The 23,852-nt window shown below is 52.6% G+C and overlaps 2 protein-coding genes across 51 annotated transcripts in view; one reads left to right on the forward strand and one right to left on the reverse strand.

The window, feature by feature from the left end:
* The first annotated feature begins 271 nt into the window (after nucleotides 1–271).
* BBLN (bublin coiled coil protein) lies at nucleotides 272–3,850 on the forward strand. Its single transcript, XM_002743347.6, has 2 exons — nucleotides 272–444; nucleotides 3,373–3,850. The coding sequence occupies exons 1-2, from the start codon at nucleotides 366–368 to the stop codon at nucleotides 3,543–3,545; spliced, it is 252 nt and encodes an 83-aa protein (XP_002743393.1). The 5' UTR covers nucleotides 272–365; the 3' UTR covers nucleotides 3,546–3,850.
* CIZ1 (CDKN1A interacting zinc finger protein 1) overlaps nucleotides 1,944–23,852 on the reverse strand; it is a 28,277-nt gene continuing 6,368 nt past the window's right edge. For 4 of the 50 annotated variants that reach the window (XM_078328438.1, XM_035258615.3, XM_078328440.1 and 1 more), the window contains exons 6-17: nucleotides 20,292–20,385; nucleotides 19,990–20,098; nucleotides 18,603–19,297; nucleotides 18,287–18,390; nucleotides 17,472–17,669; nucleotides 16,244–16,368; nucleotides 10,315–10,402; nucleotides 9,717–9,830; nucleotides 9,392–9,541; nucleotides 6,863–6,932; nucleotides 6,534–6,655; nucleotides 5,848–6,180 (exon numbers count right to left, since the gene is read on the reverse strand). In XM_078328438.1, the coding sequence (XP_078184564.1) occupies nucleotides 5,971–6,180; nucleotides 6,534–6,655; nucleotides 6,863–6,932; nucleotides 9,392–9,541; nucleotides 9,717–9,830; nucleotides 10,315–10,402; nucleotides 16,244–16,368; nucleotides 17,472–17,669; nucleotides 18,287–18,390; nucleotides 18,603–19,297; nucleotides 19,990–20,098; nucleotides 20,292–20,385 (2,079 nt within the window). In that variant the 3' untranslated portion in view covers nucleotides 5,848–5,970. Of the gene's footprint in view, nucleotides 2,890–3,017; nucleotides 3,154–5,847; nucleotides 6,181–6,533; nucleotides 6,656–6,862; nucleotides 6,933–9,391; nucleotides 9,542–9,716; nucleotides 9,831–10,314; nucleotides 10,403–16,243; nucleotides 16,369–17,471; nucleotides 17,670–18,268; nucleotides 18,391–18,602; nucleotides 19,298–19,989; nucleotides 20,099–20,291; nucleotides 20,386–23,852 lie in introns of those variants that run through there. The other 46 variants (XM_078328494.1, XM_078328498.1, XM_078328503.1 and 43 more) reach the window with 34 other exon arrangements.

Genomic DNA, 23,852 nt, shown 5'->3' on the forward strand with positions numbered 1-23,852 from the left:
GCAGCCCCGGGGTGGCCCGCCCAGCGCCCAGGAGAGGGGCGGGACCGGAGGCGGAGTGGGCGGAGTTCGACCTGAGGCAGGTAGAGGCGGGGCTCCGGCGGTGGGGGCGGAGTCTGGTGGTGGGCGCGGCCACAGCCACGGGATGGGGGCGGAGTTCCGTCTGGGGCGGGGCGGGGCGGAGAGGGAGCTGCGGAACTCCGGTTTCAGGGCGGGGCCCCAGCCTCTGGGCGGAGATCCGCTGTCGCGTTCCACCCTTCCGGCCCGGTGTTCTATCCACCGCCTCCACCTTCCATCCGGCGCCTGCTTTCGGCACGACGGTCGCCGCGTTCCATCGTCGCGCGGCCCTTCGGGCGCCCGATCCCGCAATGTCGGGCCCCAACGGGGACCTGGGGATGCCGGTGGAGGCGGGAGCGGAAGGCGAGGATGACGGCTTCGGGGAAGCAGGTGACCCGAGGGGGCTGCTGGAGCAACCTTGCTTTTTCAGGGCTGCCCTCCCGGAAAGGGGAATCGGGATAGGGTCTTGGAAGGGACCAAAGAGTCCACCCCATTCCACCTCCGGAGTTGTAGGTGCTGGCTCGGATGCAGGGCGAGCACCCGCGAGCCCCGTGAGAGCTGCGGATCACCAGCCCTGTTTTACAGATGGGGAAACTGAGGCAGCTTCGGGGACACTCGCCCTTGTGGGCCTTGCTCCAGCCACTTCCTTCAGTCCCAGGGGAGACCGAGGCACCTCAGGGAGACGGGGTTGGCTTAGCCGGCTTGACTTAGCGAAGGGGCAGGACTGGGCGTGGGGTGGGGGTGCGGGGGGTGCCGCTCTGCTGACTCAGCATTCCCAGCCACTTGATTTTGCGGGTGTAGCCTCACACCCTTGCCAAATGTGAGGAGCTTACAGAGCGGCCTTTTGCGTGCAGGGGTTGGGTGTGGAGAGAGAACCATCAGCTCCCTTCTAACCTTCTTCAGCCTCAGTTTCCCCATCTATAAAATAGGAATAATGATTCGTGTCTCCTGCACTGGGATGTGTCAGAATTAAATGCAAAAAATAAACAGAAAATACTTAAAAGGTTCTAGCATGCAAGAGTTCAGTAAATGGTTATTGTCATTCTCTTTGGTATAGTCAAGATTGGTATATTAACATACCCTGAGGATTTAGTAAATGTGGGGTAATTATGGCGCATGCTTTTTGTCTGGGGTAACAGCTTTATTGAGCTATACAACTTACCCATTTAAAGTGTACAGTTCAGTGGGCTTTTGTGTATTCCCAGGGTTGTTAATCCATCACCACTATAGTTCTAGGTAAGTTTGCATTGGCTAGTGCTGGTGGGAGCATAAGGAAGAGCCTCCCAGGAGGTCACATTGAGTGGATGTTGGCAGACAGGACTTAGAACTGTGGGAAGGAGGGTGTCCCAGGCAGAAGAAAAGGCTTGGAACTGGGAAAGTACCCTTGACACAGATAAAGCCTGGGCTGGAGTGGTGTGGGGGAACCTGCCTCCCTCATCCCTCCTTCAGCCTGTATCCCAGGACACAGAATTCGAAATATTGATAATAATGACCATCCACTAAGTACCTGCTGTGGCCAGATGTGAACTTTTTTCTTTTTTCTGAGACAGAGTCTTGCTCTGTTACCCAAGCTGGAGTACAGTGGCATGATCTCGGCTCACTGCAACCTCCACCTTTTGCGTTCAAGCAATTCTCATGCTTTAGCCTCCCAAGTAGCTGGGACTACAGGCACCTGCCACCACACCTGGCTAATTTGTATGTTGTTTTTTTTTTTTTTTTTTTTCATAGAGATGGTGTTTTGCCATGTTGGCCAGGCTGGTCTTGAACTCCTGACCTCAGGAGATTCGCCTGCTCAGTTTCCCAAAGTGCTGGGATTTACAGGCATGAGCCACTGTGCTGGCCACTGTCTGAAACCTTGATATGTTTGAATCCTCACAACCACACCATTATTTTCTTTTTTCCAGAAAGGTGCAACAACTTGCTGGGGTAAAGCAGAGCTGGAACTCAAACCCAAGTGCCTCTGACCCCCAAGTCCAGTCTTAAGTTTCGGCTCTGTTACCAACCTGAAGGATCCTGGGCAAGTTCCTTCCTTCTGAGGCCTCGGTTTCCCTAGCTATACCATGAGTGGGTTGGACGTTAAGATGCAGCCAATTTCCCAGGACTCTGTCCTCTGTGAGGGTGGCCAGCTCTGGGCAATGGTGCCGTTCCCCAGAATGCAGGCACATGTGCACCCATAACCCAGATACACCCCTCCAGCCCTGGCCTCTGCCAGCCTCCACCGGCTGCTGCTTCTTCCTTGGTCTCAAGCTGGCAGCCGAGTGTATCTGAGTCACGGGCTGGCTCAGAACTGAGTCCCGCAGTGGGCACAGGCCCAGACCTTGAGTCCTCAGGGACACTGTGTTGCTGAAAGAGAGTGACGGTTTCTAGTGGAGATCAGGGAAGACTTCTTGGAGGAGGCATTTGGATCTGGTCCTTGAAGGGCGGTTGTGGTTGAGGCATTCTAGGTTGCAGGGACAGTTGAGCAATGGCAGAGAGGCTGGAAAGTCAGAGGCTCCATTCATTCACTCACTCAGTCAATCAACAGATGCTTATTGCAACACTGAGAGCAGCAGGGAGCCAGCAGCGAACACAATACTGTTCACCTCCCATGGGGAAACAGAACAGCACTCAGATAAGCACAGTGGTCAATCCTGGAGGGAGAGCCGTGGAGGGCTGAGGAGGGCTAGGGGCTCAGCATGGAGGCCTGATCCAGTCTGGAGCATTGGATGGGCTCCCAGTGGTGACATCCATACTGAGACTTGAAGGATGAGTGGGACTCATCCAGGAGGAGAGGAGGGAAGGAAGATGGGAGGACTCAGCACATTCCAGGCAGAGACAGCAGCATGTTCAAAGGGCCTGAAGTAGGTAAAGGCAGGTGTGAGAGAGGAAAGGAAGAGGCAGGGCTAGCAGGGAGGCAGGGGCTAGGAGACTCCACTGGGTGTTTTATCCCAAGGGAGCCAGAAGGGCTGGATAACAGGGCCCACCTGGGGACAGAGGGCTTGATTCTCCAACTCAGGAATGTGGGCTCTGGCCACTAAGCAGCTGCTGCAGGAAGTGCAGAGACCTGGCACCTGGCAGGACTTCCCAGGTAGGACACCGGCTCACCACCCTGTGACCACCCTAACCCCAGAAAAAAGGATGCAGTACTACGGTGTCATTCATTCAAAGTGATTCCTCTTTTGGTATCCACCCCCATTTTCCAGATGGTGACACTGAGGCTCAGGAAGGAGTAGGGACTTGCACAAAGCCCTCTGGGAAGCAGGCTGGGAAACAGTGGAGGGAGGGTGTCCATTAGCCCCAAGGAGACACATGATGTGGGCTCTTTCACCTTCCTCCCAGAATACGCCGCCATCAACTCCATGCTGGACCAGATCAACTCCTGTCTGGACCACCTGGAGGAGAAGAATGACCACCTCCACGCCCGCCTCCAGGAGCTGCTGGAGTCCAACCGGCAGACACGCCTGGAGTTCCAGCAGCAACTCGGGGAGGACCCCAGCGATGCCAGCCCCTAGGCTCCAAGAGTCCCCAACCGGGCCCCCACCCTGCCTCCCTGGGCTAGACTCTGGCCTGGGTACTCACCCCCTGGCTTAGACACCTTCTCAAGGGTTGGCCTTCAGGGTCCCTGGGTGGGTCTGCCTGCCTGGTCCACCCTTCTGGCCACTCCCCTTGGCCTATCTGGGCCAGCCCCCACTGCCTGGCATTCCCTCCTGGGGCCAAGAGTGGGCCTGCAACCCACCCACTTGCCTGCCCACCCAACTCCTGGGCACTCCCCACTCTGCCCAGGCCTTGAGTGTCCAAATTAAACGGGTCTCCCACACCGCGGTGCCTCTGTCCTCTGTATCTCAGGATGAGAACCCCAGCAGCTGCTGGAGGCGAACAGGGCAGTCTAGGTGCTCAGGTGTTGATCATGCACTGGCGGCTCAGAGGCCAGGTGGTGGGGAGCTGGGGTTCTTGGCCGCCTGTACTTCTGAACACAGAAGGTGCAGGTGAGGACAAGGCTTCTTTCCTACCTGGTACATTCCTGGCCAGCAGCTGCTTCCTAGCCCAGAAGCGAGGTTGAGATTGTTGGACATGCTGTGTGACCTTGTGTGATGTTCTCAGCCTCTCTGGGTACTAGGGCCTTTCACCAAGACAACCAATGCCAAGACAGGCTATGCAACCTCAGCACTGCCCTCCCACTCTTGGCCTGTCTCCCCAGTAACAGGGTTGTTCTGCTTGTTTATCTCTATGGGTCTTTCTAATGAGGAAATAGCAGAAGTAAAGGGCCAACTCAGCCTGGGCCCCATCCGCCCATGATTCATCTTAGGGTCGCCTGACCAGGAGGGTGGGGTGCCTGCTGGTAAACCAAGAAGAAAACCAGAGGGCCTGAGCAGCAAGGATCCCCGTCCTGCACTCAAAGGGTGCAGCTGGAGAGACAGGCCAGCACAGGGATCGGAGAGCTCAGGCCCAGGTCAAATCCCAGCCACTTACCAACTGTGTGGCCTTCAGCAAGTCACTTGACTTTGCTAGACCTCCAGCCAAAGGAACTTCCCCAGCTTATTAAGGTTATTAAGAGGGAAACTTGGCCAGGCACAGTGGCTCACACTTATAATCCCAGCAGTTTGGAAGGCCAAGGTGGGTGGATTGCTCGAGCCCAAGAATTCAACACCAGCCTGGGCAACATGCCAAAACCCCATCTCTACCAAAAACAAGAAAAATTAGCCGGGCGTGGTGGCGCATGCCTGTGGTCCCAGCTACTCAGGAAGCTGAGGTGGGAGGATGGCTTAAGCCTGGGAGGCAGAGGTTGCAGTGAGCCAAGATTGGTACCACCGTACTGCAGAGTTTGCGCAACAGAGCAAGACACTGCCTCAAAAAATAAAAAATTGGCTGGGTGCGGTGGCTCATGCCTGTAATCCCAGGACTTTGGGAGGCTAAGGTGGGCGGATCATTTAAGGTCAGGAGTTTGAGACCAGCCTGGCCAACACGGCAAAACCCCATCTCTACTAAAAATGCAAAAAATTACTCAAGTGTGGTGGCGTGCACCTGTAATCCCAGCTACTTGGGAAGCTGAGGTAGGAGAATCACTTTAACCTGGGAGGTGGAGGTTGCAGTGAGCTGAGATTGTGAAATTACACTGTACCCTGAGAGACACAGCAAGCCTTGGTCTCAAAAAATTTAAATTTACATTAAAAATTTTTTTTCTTGGCCAGGCACGGTGGCTCACACCTGTAATTCTAGCACTTTGGAAGGCTGAGGTGGGTGGATCATCTGAGGTCGGGAGTTCAAGCCCGGCCATCATGGTGAAACCCTATCTTAAAAAAAAAAAAAAATTTTTTTTCTTTTTTTTTTTTAGATAGAGTTGCCCAGGCTGGAGTGCAATGGCACGATCTCAGCTCACTGCAACCTGTCTCCCAGGTTGAAGCAATTCTCCTGCCTCACTGCCTCAGCCTCCCAAGTAGCTGGGATTATAGGTGTATGCCACTAGGCCTGGCTAATTTCTGTATTTTTATTAGAGATGGGCTTTTTCCATGTTGGTCAGGCTGGTCTCAAACTCCTGACCTCAGGTGATCTGCCCGCCTTAGCCTCCCAAAGTGCTGGGATTACAGGCATGAGCCACTGCCCCAGCCCAAAAATTAAAAATTTTAAAAGAGGGAAACCGAAGCTCAGACAGGTGAAGTGCCTTGTGAACCAGAGTCCCTGGTTCCCAGGGAGCCTGTCCGGCCTTCCAGTTCTGCCCCCACCTGGCCCAGAGAGGCTTGGGTGCTGGCTGAGAGCTGGCTGGGGTGCCCCCCTTCCCCTATCCACCCAGACAGAAGTACTGGTGGGGACTGCACAGCCAAACTACCTTGTTTTATTGGATTTTGAGTAAAAACAACCTTGTCAAAGTTTCCAGGCAGACTCCTAAAAAGCATTAGCAGATTTGGACCCAGGCAGGCCAGGCACAGGGAGGTCCCTCTATCAGGTTTTGAGGCGGGTCGAGCGCCGAGGTAGTGGGGGCTGGGAGGATCGAGCCGTCACCTTGCTGGGTGTTTTGTCGTGGGTGCTGGGCTGGGAGGGTGGGCGGCCGCCGGAGGCAAACAGGGCTGTCAAAGCATTCCGGGCGTTGATTGCGCACCGGCGGCTCACAGGTCGGGTGGTGGGGCTGGGGTTCTTGGCCGCCTTGTATTTCTAGATACAGAAGATGCAGGTAAGGTCAGGATCTCCTCCCTATGTGGTATGCTCCTGACCAGCAGCGACTTCCCCAGCTCTGGCTGAGACAGTATTAGTGTGCTGTGTGACCATATGTGATGCACTTGGCCTCTCTGGGCCAAGGCTCTGGAGCTAACAGCCTGGCCCTCAGCATTCCCTGGACCAATAAGAGCCCAATCCCACCCCAGCTCTGATTCTCTCCCTGCTGGTGCAGGGGTAGTCCCTGGAGGTTGAGGCCCAGCACAAGAGGGAGTGACCACTAGCCACCTGGATCAGCTTGGATGAGACTGAGTCCATGGGCTGGGGAGGAAGGGGCAGGATGTCCGGCTCACCTGCAGGTTCTCAAAGTGGGCCAAGGACTTGCAGTGGGAGAGCTGAGCCCCTGAGTTGCTGTGATAGAACTTGTGGCAGACACGGCAGACGTAGCCCATCACAGGCACCAGGAAATCCACACCTGTGGGAGGAGGGCCTGCACTTGCATCCCCGTACCAGCGAGGTGTCCCTCCCTTTCTAGGGGCCTGTGTGCTCCCCCACCCTCTAGGTAGGAGCAGAAGAGAAGGCTTCTCAGCCAGAATGCCACAGGTGGCATCTGGGGGGGTCATCTGGAGGCCAGGCCCAAGGGCTGAAGCTTCTGCAGGTGGGCTCGGGGCTGGGGCCTTACCATAGGCAGTATTGGGGCTGTAGGTCTCTGAGCCCTTCCACTCCTCTATGGATATATCTCTGGACCTCACCTGAAAACATGCAAACGTGGACCTCGGATCTGGCTTCCCCTAACACCTCCCAGACACAGGTGAGGGACTTGGAGCCCTCCAACGCCTTGGACACACAAAATCCCCTTGATTTCCAGGAGGTAGTGAGTGGGGTTCTCTGAGCATTTGCACATGGTGATCTTTCCTCCCAGAGTGCTCTTCCCAATCTATACTTTCTAGCCCCCTCCTCCAGGAAGCCATCCTGCTCCTACAGGGCCATAATCCACATCAGGTGTGCCCAAGACGTGTCATCTGACTCAATCTTCATTACAACCCTCCATTTTACTAAGAAAAAACTGAGGCGCAGGGACATTAACTCACTTGTCTAGGGTTGCACAGCTGGTTTGTGGAGGAGCTGGGCAGGAGCTAAGCCATAATTCATACTCTTTTTTTTTTTTTTTTGAGATGGGCTCTGTTGCCCAGGCTGTAGTGCAGTGGCACGATCTCAGTTCACTGCAACCTCTGCCTCCCAGGTTCAAGTGATTCTTCTGCCTCAGCCTCCCCAGTAGCTAGATTACAGGCACATGCCACCATGCCCAGCTAATTTTTGTATTTTCAGTAGAGACCAGGTTTCACCATATTGGCCAGGCTGGTCTCGAACTCCTGACCTCATGATCTACCCACCTCAGCTTCCCGAAGTGCTGGGATTACAGGCGTGAGCCACTGTGCCCGGCCCATAGTTCACACTCTTAACCATGGGCCTTCTTGTAGCTCTGTGATCAAGAAGTGATCACATACTGCAGTGATCTTGGTCACATACTAGGACCATACTGCAGTGATCTTGGTCCTAGGTACTGGATTTCAGGGGATCAGAGATTCTGCATTCACCTGCTGGATGTGAGCCCCTTCCAGATGAGGTCATCTGACTCTGGCCACATCTACCCTACCAGGCCTAGCAGTGCCCTCCATTACTCACCAGGCAAAGATATGTGGCTTCTAAGGACAACCACCCACATCTGCTAAGCCCTTCCCAGGACCAAGCCTTGGGCTTCCCTTATAGTTCAAGTTGGGATTGTTACTTGGGATTGTTACTTCTGAGTAGAGGCAACTGAGGCTCAGAGAGGCCAAGTGGCTTGCCAGAGATGATGCCACTATTGAGCAACAAAGTAGGACCTCATATTACTCTGCCTAGGACTGCAGGCCAACCCCACTACCCTTCCTCCCAGCTCCTCAATGCCCCACTTTGGCTGCCACAGCCCATGAGCAGCCCCTCACCACCCTGGACTGTAACTGGGGCAGCCTCAGTGAGGGCAAGGATCAGACCTTGGCCCTTATGAGTCCCTGTATCCAGCACCAGGGCCCAACCCAAACACATGCTCTGGAAACATCTGTTAAACTGCAAAGAATCTGGCTGGGCAAATCACGCCTATAATCCCAGCGCTTTGGGAGGCCTAGGCGGGTGGATCACCCGAGGTCAGGAGTTTGAGCCCAGGCTGGCCAACATGGTGAAACCCCATCTCTACTAAAAATACAAAAATTAACCAGGCATGGTGGCGGGTGCCTGTGTCCCTACTACTTGGGAGGCTGACACAAGAGAATTGCTTCAACCCAGTAGGCAGAGGTTGCAGTGAGCCAAGATCATGCCATTGCACTCCAGCCTCAGGAGTAGAGGCTTAAAAAAAAAAAAAAAAAAAAATGCCAGGTGCAGTGGCTCATGCCTATAATCCCAGCACTTTGGGAGGCCAAGGTGGGTGAATCACCTCAGGTCAGGAGTTCGAGGCCAGCCTGGCCAACATAGTAAACCCTGCCTCTACTAAAAATACAAACATTAGCCAGGGGTGGTAGGCACCTGTGATCCCAGACACTCAGGAGGCCGTGGCAGGAGAATCACATGACTCCGGGAGGCAGAGGTTTCAGTGAGCTGAGATTGCGCCATTGCACTCCAGCCTGGGCAATAGAGCAAGACTCTGTCTCACAAACAAACAAACAAAAAATCCACAAAGAATCCAAGCTCCTCGAGCTCCTCATTCATGGGAGACAGGGTAGCTGTGGCATTAGAAATGTGAAGTCTTCCTTCCTGCCATACAATCTGATGAGATTCAGCCAGGATAGTGCCAGGTACACCACATGCCTGGCACACAGTAAGTACTCAAAAAGATGTCTGCTGCTGTCACCCTCACTATTATCGTCACCATCATCTGCCCTTTCCTTTGCACACCACACAGTTTCCCACCTCTGTGCCTTTAGTGATGCTGTTTCCTTTCCCTTCCTCCACACATGTCCAAATTCCAGTCAGGCTCTGCATATTTTAACTGCCACTCTCTGGTCATCATCCATAATTACACAGTCATGCAGAAAGCAGTTGATAGTAATAATAGTTGTGGCATGCATTAGTGCCCACAGACGCCAGCACAGTGTCTGGTCTCTAGGAGGTGAAGTGAGGTCCATCCTGGGCTGGGAATCTGGCACCAAGCCTGCCTCCCACGCCCTCCCCCCAGCACCTGCTTGCAGAATTCCTCCTCAACCTCGATTTCTTCTTCATCCTCGTCATCCTCTTCCTCTTCTTCATCACCCTCAAAGCAACCCACAGCGTCCACTGTAATGAAGTGGTCCTCATCTTGGCAAGCAATCTCCTTCTCAAGCGACTTCAGCTGCCCAGGGAGTAGGCAAGGGGCTCAGGTCAGCTCTGGACAGCCAAGGGGCCATGCCCACCCTACCCACCCTACCCCTGAGAGTCCCATTCCCTTCAGACCCACTGTGAGGTTGGGCTGGGATAAGCCTCAACTTGCTGCATGACCCGTGTCCTTCTAAGGGAGCTCAGGTTACCTCCTTGGCTTTGTCCTTGTGCCCCTGGGATTTCACGTGCTCCACAAACTTGCGAGGGGTTTTAAAGTAGCGGTTGCAAATGGTGCAGAAGGGTCGCAGGGATTGTTTGGCGATCTGGAAAAGGGCAGGTAGACCAAGCAGTGTCCCCAGCAAGCCCCTGACTAGCACCCGGGTGGGGCCCAGCAAGAGCTCCCCTCCCCCGGGCAGGCCCACCATGCCTGTAACAAGCCAGGCTGCGCTCCACCCCTGCACTGGAACATGGGCAAACACATCTTTCTCTTCATGATGTGGGTGGCTGGGAGATGGGATGGCAGATGGCAATACAGAGACAGGACAGACACAGAGAGAAGATGGGAGAGGGGACAGCTGCTCAAACAACCCCCGTGAGCCCCGTAGCTGAATGGCAGGGTGAGATGCTGCCTGGCCTACACTGGACAGATAGGGAACCTGAGCCCGAAGAAGAAACAAGACTGACTCGCCCAGAAACCCCATTGTGGGTTATGGTTGTGCAGGGGCAAAGAGGAACATGTACTTTCTCATCGGTCTCTGTGCTTCCTGGCCTCGTGCGGGCGCCCCTGCAGTGTGCAGGCCCTCCTACCTTGTGGTCCTGTGTCCTGCGGTGTTGGATCAGGTCCCCCATGTAGTAGAGCTGGCAGGTGTTGCACCAGCGCCTTGGTGGAGGCTCCCTGAATGACAACAGTAAAAGCGAAAAGAATGTGACGCCAGACAGCAACTGTCCTAGAATGCTCTGTAAGGTAATGAGATTCCAACAGCAGTTCCCACAGGATGCCTTAGGGAAGCCTCACAAAATGGTTCTGAGGTTCATCTGGATGAGTACTTAAGCAGAAATAACCAAGGAAGCTATAGGGGGAAGGGGAGTGAAGCACTGGGAACACCAACCTTTAACATAAAAACAAGCTATAGTAGATAAAACTGTGTCGTGTGATGTACATTGATAGTGTATCAGTGGGAAAAAGTTGGAAGTCCTAAACAGGTTCAAATATTGGTAAGAATTCTGCTTCGCCAGCCTGGGCAACATGGCAAAACCCTATCTCTAGTAAAACTACAAAAAACTGGCTAGGCAAGGTGGCTCATGCCTGTAAGCCCAGCACTTTGGGAGGCCGAGGTGAGTGGATCACGAAGTCAGGAGTTTGAGACCAGCTTGTACAAGATGGTGAAACTCCATCTCTACTAAAAAAAAAAAAATTAGCCGGGCGTGGTGGTGCACGCCTGTAATACCAACTACTCGGGAGGCTAAGGCAGGAAAATCGTTTGAACTCGCCCAGGAGGCAGAGGTTGTGGTGAGCTGAGATCCCACCACTGCACTGCAGCCTGGGCAACAAAGTGAGACTTCATCTCAAAAAAAAAAAAAAAAAAAAAAAAAAGGCAGGGCACGGTGGCTCACACCTGTAATTCCAGCACTTTGGGAGGCCAAGGCAGGCAGATCACCTGAGGTCAGTAGTTTGAGACCATCGAGGCCAACACAATGAAACCCCATCTCTACTAAAAATACAAAAAAATTAGCCAGGCATTGTGGCAGGCACCTGCAATCCCAGCTACTCAGGAGGCTGAGGCAGGTTTGTCAAGGGAGAATCACTTGAACCTAGGAGGCGGAGGTTGCAGTGAGCCGAGATTGCGCCACTCCACTCCACCATAGGTGACAGAGCAAAACTCCATCTCAAAAACAAAAAAAAGTGTCTGAATCAGTGAAAATTAAGAACTCTCTAAAAAATATGCATTACACAATTTTTCATAAATTTTAGGGGGCACATAACCCCCATGTCCACTGGTGAAACCCTGGTAAGGAGCCCCTGCCGGGGGAGGCTGCTTAGAGACAGAAAGTGTTCATGGTGTCATGTAGCACAATTCAATTTTTTTTTTTTTTTTTTTTTGGTGCTGTGACTCAAATTCGAACTCAACTATTTATTTATTTTTATTTTATTTTATTTTTGAGATCAGAGTCTCACTCTGTCACCCAGGCTGGAGTGCAGTGGCATGATCTCGGCTCACCACAACCTCTACCTCCCGGGTTCAAGCAATTCTCTGCCTCAGCCTCCCGAGTAACTGGGATTACAAGAGCCCACCACCATGCCTGCCTAATTTTTGTATTTTTAGTAGAGATGGGGTTTCACTATCTTGGCCAGGCTGGTTTTGAACTCCTGACCTTGTGATCCACCCACCTTGCCTCCCAAAGTGCTAGGAATACAGGTGTGAGCCACGGAGCCCAGCCCCAATTTTTATTTTTAAAGATTGTATAAATTCAGAAAGGATCACAAGAAGAACTAGGTCAAAACGTAAACAGTGTTTATCTCTGGGTAATGGGATTATGGGTGATTTTTATCTTGTGTGTCTGTGTCCTCATATTTTCACAACGTTATATAATGAGGGAATTATTTTTATAATCAGAAAAAAAAATTTTTAATCAAAAAAGGCACATCAGCCACACAGTGAAAGTACCAGGCTTTAGGCTTTAGGGACACTTACTGTCCTCAGCAAAATCTTCTTAATCCTGCTGCAAACAACGAAATCAGATCTTAAAGCAGCTTACGCCAGAGGGCAGCATTGCTGTGGAATTTTCCTTTCAAACACAGTTTTGTAAAGTTTGAATTTTTTTTTTTAAAGAGATAGGATCCTGCTCTGTTGCCCAGGCTGGAGTGCAGTGGCGCAATCATGGCTCACTGCAGCCTTGACCTGGGCTCAAGCGATCTTCCTGCCTCAGCCTCTCGAATAGCTAGGACTACAGCTGTGTGCATTAGCACACCCAGCTAATTTTATTTTATTTTTTGTAGAGATGGGGGGGGAGGGTCTTGCTCTGTTGCCCAGGCTGGTCTTGAACTTCTGGCAGAGTGATCCTCCTTCCTCAGCCTCCTTAAGTACTGAGATTACAAGTGTGAGCCATGATGCCAGTGCAAGTTTGAATTGATTTTGTTTTTTTGAGGCAGGGTCTCACTCTGTCATCCAGGCTGGAGTGCAGTGGCATGATCAAGGCTCACTACAGCCTCCACTTCCTGGGCTCAAGTAGTCCTCTCACCTCAGCCTCCTAAGTACCTGGGACTACAAGCGCACACCACCAGGCCTGGCTAATTTTTTATCGTTTGTAGAGACAGGGGTCTTATGACATGGGCTGGTTCTGAACTCCTTTTCTTTCTTTCTTTTTTTGTTTTTAAGATGGGGTTTCACCATGTTGGTCAGGCCAGTGTGACCTCAGGTGATCTGCCCGCCTGGGCCTCCAAAAGTGCTTGGATTACAGGCATGAGCCACCATGCCCAGCCTGGTTCTGAACTCCTAAATTCAAGCAATCCCTCCACCTCAGCCTCCCAAAGTGGCTCTTACAGGTATGAGCCACCATGCCAGCCTGGCACTATTTTTTAATGTGCATTTTGATCTCTGTAAGAGAAAATCACAATAAACAAAGAGAGGGTGAGGGAGAGAACATGTCATCAAACAGGCAGACACCTTGTGCCAGTGTTATGTCTGAGGCTATCCAGAAATTGGCAATGTAGGCTGAGCACAGTGGCTGGCGCCTGTAATCCCAGCACTTAAGAGGCCAAAGTGGGAGGATCACATGAGGTCAGAAGTTTGAGACCAGTCTGGATAACAAGGCAAAACCCTGTCTGTACTAAAAACACAAAAATTAGCTGGGCATGGTGGTGTGTACCTGTACCCAGCTACTTGGGAGGCTGAGGCATGAGAATTGCTTGAATCTGGAAGGCAGAGGTACAGTGAGCCGCGATCATGCCACTACACTCTAGCCTGGGCAACAGAGTGTGACTCCGTCTCAAGGAAAAAAAAAAAAAAAAGACCAGGTGTGGTGGCTCATGCCTATAATTCCAGCACTTTGGGAGGCCAAGGCAGGCGAATCACCCGAGGTCAGGAGTTCGAGACCAACTTGACCAACATGGTGAAATATCATCTCTACTAAAAATACAAAAATTAGCCGGATGTGGTGGTGCATGCCTCTAATCCCAGCTACTTGGGAGTTGCTTAAACCCAGGAGGTAGAGGTTGCAGTGACCTGAGATCTCACCACTACATTCCAGTCTGGGCAACAGAGTAAGACTCTGTCTCAAAAAAAAAAAAAAAAAAGGAAAAAGAAATGGCCAAGGTAAGCAAGGGCAGTAGTTTACAGCACCTACCCTGTGGGCTTTGAGGACGGAGGAGAGGGGCACCTTCAGGCCCACCCTTAGGATCCACCCTTCAGCCCCATTCCTGGAAACACCCCCTTGCCTTCCACTGGGAAATGCATTTCCATGTGTTTCGAGTAGAGCTGGCCTGCCTAGGCCTAGCCAGTCAGAACACCCCATCCCTGGCCAGGGGACTGCTTCAGAAACGTGCAAGTGACCACAACCAGATCCACCAGCATTTTCCCTAGAAACGGTTCTATTACTGCAAATACAGGTGACTGCCCTTCCTTGGAGGTCACTGTGCAGGGAGGCTGGGGCTGTGGGTACCCAGTGCCCATTGTAGTGAGATATGAAGCCTCTCTAAGAAATGGTGTCCCCTGGGTCCAGCTGTATCTCTTGCCTTCCCACTTACCTAAGCCAGAAACATTGCTCCTTTTTGCTCAAGTTAATTTCTGTCTTATAGAAATTAGAATTTTCGTCACTTATAACTGCAAAGAACCCCCACTGATGCAGGACAGTATTGATGTCTTTGTGTTGGGAACCAGGGTGAGTTGGTTGTAGGTAGGGACTGGAGGGTTTTATTAGTTTTGTTTTGTTTTTGAGATGGAGTCTCACTCCGTGGCCCAGGTTGGAATGCAGTGCCGCGATCTCGGCTCACTGCAACTTCTGCCTCCCGATTCAAGCGATTCTCCTGCCTCAGCCTCCTGAGTAGCTGGACTACAGGCGCACACCATGATGCCCAGCTAATTTTGCATTTTTAGTAGAGAGGGGGTTTTGCCATGTTGGCCAGGCTGGTCTCAAACTCCTTACCCCAGGTGATCCACCCGCCTCAGCTTCCCAGAGTGCTGGGATTACAGGTCTGAGCCACTGTGCCTGACCATGATGTTCTTGATGGCCTTGGGGCCAAATAGGATTCAAGAGATGTCATGGGGGGACATCATTTGGAGAGGGTTTGCTGAATCCCGGACACCTGAAGCTTGTTAACAGCTTGTGCCACGTGTGTCCTTTTAGTTTTCTTCTGTATCAAAAGATCTATTTTTTTTTTTAAAGATGGGGTTTCACCATGATGGCCAGGCTGGTCTTGAATCCTGACCTCAGGTGATCCACCCACCTCGGCCTCCCAAAGTGCTAGGATTACAGGCGTGAGCTACTGCGCCTGGCCACAAGATCTATTTTTATACAGACAAGCTCATTCTGAAGATGCAATTCTGAATCCTGTCTTACTGACATTGCATCACCTTTCCACATTATTACAAATTCCTCAGTTATCCTATTTATTCATTATTCCATAGCTGGACAAGCTTTAACCGATCTAACCAATCCCCTACTTTTGAGTATTTTAGATCATTTCCAGTTAGATTTTTTCAGCATTATACTAATTGCAAAGAACATCTTGGTGAATCATCATTCTCCCATGTTTATGATTATTTCACCCAAGGAGAAAACCACTCAAGGACACTCTTCTCAATGTGAGAAACAGCTAAAACAGAGACACAAGCTACCCTTGCAGAGAGGGAGCTCCCTGTCACACAAGACAGGCAAGCAGAGGCCAACCAAGAGCCCTTCCTGTCCCCTCAGCCCACCGGGGGAGTTTCAGATTGTGACCTCTCTAAAATCAGGACAGCACCAGTGACCACTGACTCAAGGGCCTATCCAGCCTATGAAAGTGATTTGCCCTCTGTAGGGTTTGTTTTATTTTGTTTCAATTCTGAACCAGCTGTTAACATTTTGAAACTGGGAGATTTCACATACAAACCTGGATTTCTTGATTCTTCTTAAAAATGAAGAGATCCGGAGCTGAGAAGCAGCTGTCTCATGAGACAGAGTGTGTCCCTGCTGTGTCCCTAGCTAACATGGTCCTGCTGCTGTGATGACATGTCCCAGCCCTTGCACACCTCTTCTACTGCCCAGAGAGTCCTGAAAGCACCTCCAGCTGTGGACCAGGCCTTCTCACACCACTCTAGTTCCAGACCCCAGGAAGGCTGACGTTTCTGATTAAACAGGCAGCCCCAGCGATGAAAGGGGGAGACACAGGGAAGTCCTGACCTTCCACCAGAAAAGAACCTGATCCTCAGCTTTGTCACCCCACAGCGGGGTCAGCACACATGCTGCAGGGGACTGGGGTCTGTGTCACAACCTGTCCTCTCCCACAGGGATGGTCATGCTGTTCCTGCATAGAGGGAACCTTAAGAGACTGTCATGAATTCCTGCACTATATCCCTCACCAAGCCCTGTTACAGACAGGGAAAACTGAGGTTCAAGGTCACCCAGTTAATAGTGTGAGGAGGCCTAGCTGGGAGGGCAATGCTTAACCCAAAGGTAGACCCTGCAGAGGGCAGATGCAGGCCTTGGCAGACAAGACTGCCTACCCCCCAGTACAGAGCTTCCACAGTCCCCTACTCACTCATCCTCTGTCTCCAGGACATCCCGGGGCACAGGAAGCAGGGACAGGAGGCAGGCTTGGCTCATATGCTGGATCTCTCCTAGCCGCTGCTGGTGCTGAGGCTCCGACATGTGGTCCTGGAACTCCTGCAGCAGGAGGGAGTCGGGGATGGGCCTGGGGCATGAGCCTGGGACAGTGGGCAAGGGTGGGGCCTGGGGAGGCAGACCCCAACCTCATCATGAGCCAATTTCTCTCACCACATATTTCTCTCATGTGGGCTACAGCAGCCATGATAAACTGAGACATGGAGTACATGCCAGCCCGAGCTTCTACCCCTCCTAGAGAATGTGTGAGTGTCTCAAAGACAATGAGCAGCCTGGTTAGCATCCAGGCCTCCAAGGCTCTGCAAGGTGAGGCACAGAGTGACAGAGCTCACAGCACCGGAGTAGTAATAATACAAGTACAATGCGATCATGACTACTACTACACTCACTTTGGGCCAGGCCTGCACTCAGGACTCCAGCGTCAAGTTGTTGAATCCCCACAACCACCCAATAAGGCAGGTTCTAAATCCTTTATTTTCTTTTCTTTGTTTTTTTTGAGACAGAGTCTCCCTCTATTTCCCAGGCTGGAGTGCAATGGTGCAATCTCGGCTCACTGCAACCTTCGCCTCCCGGGTTCAAGGGATTCTCCTGCCTCAGTCCCGAGTAGCTGGGATTACAGGCATTTGCCACCACGCCCAGCTAATTTTGTATTTTCAGTGGAGATGGGGTTTCTCCATGTTGGTCAGACTGGTCTCCAACTCCCGACCTCAGGTGATCCGCCTGCCTCAGCCTCCCAAAGTGCTGGGATTATAGGCATGCGCCATCAGGCCTGGCTCTAAGTTTCTTTGTCTGATGCAAGAGGAAACAGGCACGGGGTGGAATTCGCTTTCCAAGGCCCCACGCTACTCAGAGCCAATATGAACCTGGTCTGCCTGACTTTCAAAACCTGCTTGAGCCCAAGAGGCCAGTGGGCTGAGATCATGCCACTGCATTCCAACCTGGGAGACAGAGGAAGACTCTGTCTCAAAAAAAAACAAAAACAAAACTGCCAAAACCTGCCTTCTTGGCTGATCAGGAAATGTTTCCAAGCAAATGCACGTCTGCTCAGGGCAGGGCCCAGTGCAGCCTGAGGCAGCCTTGGGAGAGCAGGCTGGCCTTTCCGTGGAGGCCCCACCCCTCCCCACCCTTATCTCCTGTATCAGTACCTGCTGGCTGGAGCAGCTGGTCTTGCAGATGTAGCAGAAGAACTGGAGGGTCTGCTTAGAGGGCGTGCTGGTAGCCGCAGGGGTGGAGAAGGTGGAGTCACTGGGGCGCGGCAGGGGTGTCAGAGGTACAGTGCTAAAGGCCCGGCTGTCACTGCTCTGCAGAATGGTGACCTTCAGGGAGCCCCCAGCGCCCCACACCTGCACCAGGAGCAGGAGCTGAGCTTCCACCAACTGTGTATTTACAGTGGCCCCCCCCAGCACCCAACATCTACCAACACTGTCTCATCAGATCTTTCTGACAGGGAAACTGAGGCTCTGAGCTGTTAGGTCACAGGTAGAAAACACTGCAGTCAGGATGGGAACCCAGGTCATCCTAACTCTAAAGAACCACCCATCCCACCTCTTGTATAACAGATGGGTAAACTGAGACTCCTGGAAGGGGATGGGTTTGCCCCCAGTTATGCAGAGCTGGGAATGAAACCCCAGAGAGAGGCTTCCACTCTGTACTCTTTCCATGAGAGCAACATTACTCATGAGAGGAGACCGGGGCTTTGGCCTGGGGATGGGCAGGCTGGAAGGGATGGATGTGAAGACAGCACAACAGCAAGAGGGTCCCATCCAGAACAAACACTGTCAAGCCCAGCCTGTTCTGCCCCCCATCCTAGGCCGAGGGCCATCATCCCATTTCACAGTGGGGAAAACACAAGGAGGCCCTGAGGTGGCCTGGGGCACAAAGAGACCATCCCACCCCACTGGGCTCTGTGGCCTCGCACTGCCACATCAGCGCCTCTACCCACCCCCGGCATCTCTCTCACTCTGTTTTCACATTCTCCCACATCTAGGCCACTGGCCGGCTCCTTCTGGCTCTCTTCCATGCTGACTTGGGTGCTCACAGGCTCTGGCAAGGTCTTTTCCATGCCTGAAATGACAGATGTGCTCTGTTTCCTAGAGTGTATCTCCCACCCACCCCAGGCTCACGAGCTGCCTTCTCCTTCCACAGCCAGAACCTGCAGGCCCCCAGCATGGATCCCAGGCAGCACCCAGTCAGGGCTGGACAGCATCGGGGAGGAATGGAGGGTCTGAGCAGAGCTGTCCCATCACCAGACCAGCTGGGAGCCAATGTTCACTTACCTTCACCAGCTTCTACTGTATCAGGTGGCGTCTCCAGCCCGCAGACATGAACCCCAACTCGTGCTTGCTCTGGAGCCAGCACCGACACCTGTGGCTGGGTCTGAGGCTGCTCATCAGTCTGCTCTGGTAGCTGTACTGGCACCTGCACTGGGGGCTGCTCCTGTGGCTGGACCCTGGGCTGTGCTTGTATATGGACCTGTGGATATGTCTGTGTCTGGGCCTGCTTCTGCAGCTGCAGCTGCAACTGCCTTGGGGGCTGTGAATGTGCCTGGGGCTGAAGCCGCTTCTGTGGCTCTGCCTCCTGCTGCAGCTGCACCTCCTTTGGGGCCTGTGAACATGCCTGTGGCTGTACCTGTGGCTGCACCTGCTTCTGTGGCTCTGCCTCCTGCTGCAGCTGTGGCTGCACCTGCTTCTGTTGCGGGACTAAGTGCTCTGGAGAAGTCTGTGTTTGTGCCTGCTTCTGCAGCTTTGGCTGCACCGGGGTGTCTGTGGGTGGTATCCGTGGCTGAGTCTGTGGCTGCACCTGGGCCTGGACCTGCAGGACCCGTGGCTGGAATCGTGGCAGCACTTGGGCTTCCAGGGGCTCAGGCAGCAGGTCTGGTGTCTGTGTCTGCTTTGGTACTGTCATCCGGGCCTGTGGCTGGACCTTCACCTGTAGCTGCCCCAGAGGTCCCTTCTCTGTGAGCTCTTCTGAGCTAGGAAGGATCAAAAAGAATATCCAAGTCACATCTTCAAAGAGGCCCCAGGGGCTCCCAAGAAAGGCCAAAACTAGGCTGAGCATGGTGGCTCGCAGCTGTAATCCCAGCACTTTGGGAGGCTGAGGTAGATGGACAATTTGAGGTCAGGAGTTTGAGACCAGCATGGTCAACATGGTTTCACCTGGGATTATAGGCGTGAGCCACTGTGCCCAGCCCAAGACTCAGTTTCTATTGCTGGCTCTACCACTTATAAGCTGGGGATTTGGACAAACTCCTTTGGCTGTCTAGGCCTCAGTTTCACCTAAATAAACGAGGGAGGATCATTCTCAACTCCCACAACTTGCTGACATATATCCAGCTGGCTCTGTAAACAACCCACCCTTTATAGTCTCAGAAGAACATCTCCACCTCTCCCACCCAGCCACCCAGCTTGGCCTACAGGTGGCTCAGTCCTAAGGAAGACACCAGAGTCTGGCCCGGAGCATCCCCAGGTCTGGTGTGGAAATAAGTATGGCCTTCCTCCAAGTCAGAGGCCAAGGCCCTTTCCTGGCTCCAGCTCTGCTGAAGAGTACACTCCCTCTGCCACTGGCTCCAGCTCTGCTGAAGAGTACACTCCCTCTGCCACTGGCTTTTGCAGGATTGAGAGCACAGGGCACCCGGGCCCAGGTCAGGTTTTCAGAATCAGTTACCTCCTCAACCTCTTGGCTGGTGGCTCGGACACCTCACAAGGCTGAGGCTCGGGTGTTGAAGCGTGTTTTTCCTTGGCGACGTCCTCTGGGCAGGGCGGTGAATCTTGGTCTGGAATGGAGGCAGGAGTGAGGGAACTCAGATTTTGGGGAGAACATTTCTGAGCTCCATGAGATGGGGCCTGGGCTCACCCCCTTCCCACCAAGAACCCTGGTCTCCCACATCTGCCTCTATCACCTGCTGACCCGCCCAGCCCCCACCTCATCCATGTCCCTCTGAAGGGCCAGCAGCCTCCCTCCCTCACCTTCTGATGTGTCCATCCGGGGCTCTTCGGCTTCCTCAGACCCCTCTGGGGGGTCTGACTTGTCTTCCACAGGCATTGTCTGAGAAGAAGAATCCTGCTTCCTTTCAGAAACTATTTTTAACATCTGATACCCACCTCTATCAATACCTCCTTACCTAAGGGTGGCTGCCCTATCCTCCAGGGGATGATGGGGCCCAGGAGATCTCTGGTGGGCCTGGCCCCAGAGCTGCCGAGTGGATGATCTTAGTAAAAATGCCCCAGCAGTGGTGTCTACGAGATTCTATCTAGTTGCCTGTTAAATAAACCCAGGTTTCGGGGGCATGATCCTTCTCCTGGCCACAGTGCTACCTCTGACCTAACTTCCCACTCAGTTTTCCACAAAGTAGCCAGTGCGATCCTTCTTTTTTATTTTTTTTGAGAGAGAGTTTCACTCTTGCCGCCCAGGCTAGAGTGCAATAGTGCGATCCTGGCTCACTGCAACCTCCACCTCCTGGATTCAAGCGATTCTCCTGCCTTAGCCTCCGGAGTTAGCTGGGTAGCTGGGACTACAGGCGCGTGCCACCATGCCCGGCTAATTTTTGTATTTTTTAGTAGAGATGGGGTTTCACCACGTTGGCCAGGCTGGTCTTAAACTCCTGATCTCAGGTGATCTGCCTGCCTTGGTCTCTCAAAGTGTGAGGATTACAGGTGTGGGCCACCATGTCTGGCTCAGTGAGGTCCTTCTAAAATGCAAACCTGATCATGTCTCTTCTTTCAGGCTTAAAGCCCTCCTGTGGCTTCCTGCAGCCCTGGTGCATGCCTTACACCAAGCCTGAAAACACTCTCCCCACACCCACTCCTCCCCTGCACAACCTGGCCTCTGCATACTCCCTGCCCTGGCCCTGCCCGTACCACCAGCCCTCTCTGTTTATCTACCCTGGCCTTCTCTCTGCTCAAACCCCAGGCCCATCCCTGCTCCCAGGCCTTCACTTAGAGCCTCAGCAGCACTTCTTTTTTTTTTTGAGACGGAGTTTCACTCTTGCTACCCAGGCTGGAGTGCAATGGTGCGATCTCGGCTCACCGCAACCTCCGCCTCCTGGGTTCAGGCAATTCTCCTGCCTCAGCTTCCTGAGTAGTTGGGATTACAGGCACGCGCCATCATGCCCAGCTAATTTTTTGTATTTTTAGTAGAGATGGGGTTTCACCATGTTGACCAGGATGGTCTCTATCTCTTGACCTCGTGATCCACCTGCCTCGGCCTCCCAAAGTGCTGATATTACAGGCTTGAGCCACTGCACCCCGCCTCAGCAGCACTTCTTGCAGGAAGCCCTCCTGACTCCAGAATAGGTCCAGACCCCACTTCCTTTTTGTGGCTTCTCTGTATTATTATTATTTTTTTCATCCATAGAGACAGAGTCTCACTGTGTTTCCCAGGCTGCTCTCAAACTCCTGGGCTCAAGTGATCCTCCTGCCTTGGCCTTCCACAGTGCTGGGATTACAGGCATGAGTCACCGCACCCAGCCTCCATAGTCTTAAATTAATTGGTTGGAGCATTATTTGCATTAATATCTCTCACCACCCTTCTCCATTCCTGTCCAAGACCTCAGGGAGGGCCAGACCAGATGCATCATCCGCACCACTGAGTCCCCTGCAGGGACTTCCAGATGTCTGCTAAATGAACACACAGCTCTCTCTAGCCAGTTCCAGGGCACCCCAGCAAACCACCAGAAGCCTGCAGCCTCCCTCCCTCCCTCCCGCTAAGGTCAAGGAATGAGCACTGAGCAGGGAATGGCAATCTGGACACATCGGGACTCTGCCCTTCAGAAACTACCCAGCTGTCACCCTGCATGACATAGGCAGCAGCCTGAGAGTCAGGAGGCCTGGGCTCTGGGTCCACCTCAACAGCTGTGGGGCTCAGGACCACCCCACCCCAATCTCTGAGCCTGGATTTTTCCATACATAATGAAGCAAGGGCAGGGTGGGTTGGACACTAGACCAGATCTGTGATGACTGGCCCATTGGAAGGCTGGAGACGGGGCCCCACTCTGGAGAAAAAGCCATCAACTCCAGATGTGGGCTGCCCCAGAGCAGCCAGCAAAGGGGGCGGTGCCCCTGCCCTGGAATGTACCCAGGAACAGGGTGTGAGCAAGGAGTCTGCTGGAACCTTCAGGGACAGGGACAGGACAGTCTAGGGAAAAGGTGAGCCCTTTGCAGATCTCCTGTTTATGGCAGGAGAAGGCTGAACACCTCTCAAACATGCAAGGAGCTGGGGGCTGCAGGCTGGAACCTAATCCAGCAACAGCATATAGCTTAGAATTTTATAACATTGTTCTACCTCAGTTACATTGCGCATGAGCGCTCATGTGCACACACACACACACACACACATATTTTTTCTGAGACAGAGTCTCACTCTGTCACCCAGGCTGGAGTGCAATGGTGCGATCTTGGCTCACTGTAGCCTTTGTCTCCAGGTTCAAGCAATTCTCCTACCTCAGCCTCCTGAGTAGCTGGGATTACAGGCACCCGGCCATTACACTAAGCTAATTTTTATATTTTTAATAGAGACAGGGTTTCACCACGTTGGCCAGGCTGGTCTCAAACTCCTGACCTCAAATGATCTGCCCCCACCTTGGCCTCCCAAAGTGTTGGGATTACAGGTGTGAGCCACGACACCAGCAATTTCTTATACTTCTACGAATGGCAATTAACTTAGTTTTTAGAATGCCAGATTATAATACGTTTCCTTTTAAAATAAATGTAATCAAAAGGAATCTCACTCATTCAAAGCCATGCTCTCCCACATAGTTGCCCCATAGCCTCAGGAGAGCGCTTGAAACTGGCTGGGCTGAATTGAGAGGTCAGTATTAGATACATACCAGATTGTGAAGATTTCGTATATTTTAAAAAAGGAATGTAGCCCAGCGCAGTGGCTCACGCCTGTAACGCCAGCACTGAGGCTGAGGTGGGCAGATCACCTGGTCAAGACTTCAAGACCAGCCTGGCCAACATGGTAAATCCCCGCTTCTACTAAAAATAAAAAAATTAGCCAGGCATGGTGGCAGGAGTCTGTAATCCCAGCTACTCGGGAGGCTGAGGCAGGAGAATCACTTGAACCCGGGAGGCAGAGGTTGCATGTTTTACCATGTTGGCCAGGCTGGCTTGAAACCCCTGACCTCAGATAATCCACCTACCACAGCCTCCCAACGTGCTGAGATTACAGGCATGAGCCATCATGCCTAGCCACCTTAATGCCTAAAACATTAAGCTGGGAGCAGTGGCTCATGCCTATAATCCCAACTGGTTGGGAGGCCAAGGTGAGCAGATCACCTGACATCAAGAGTTCAAGACCAGCCTCATCAACATGGAGAAACCACGTTTCTACTAAAAATGCAAGATTAAAATTAGCTAGGCGTGGTGGTGCATGCTATCCCAGCTACTTGGGAGGCTGAGGCATGAGAATTGCTTGAACCCGGGAGGCAGAGGTTTCGGGGAGCCGAGATTGTACCATTGTACTCCAGCCTGGGCAACAAGAGCGAAACTCCGTTTCAAAAAACAAATGAACTAAAAAAGAAACATTGG

Source organism: Callithrix jacchus, chromosome 1, assembly GCF_049354715.1.
Source record: "Callithrix jacchus isolate 240 chromosome 1, calJac240_pri, whole genome shotgun sequence".
NCBI classification, from domain to species: Eukaryota; Metazoa; Chordata; class Mammalia; order Primates; family Cebidae; genus Callithrix; species Callithrix jacchus.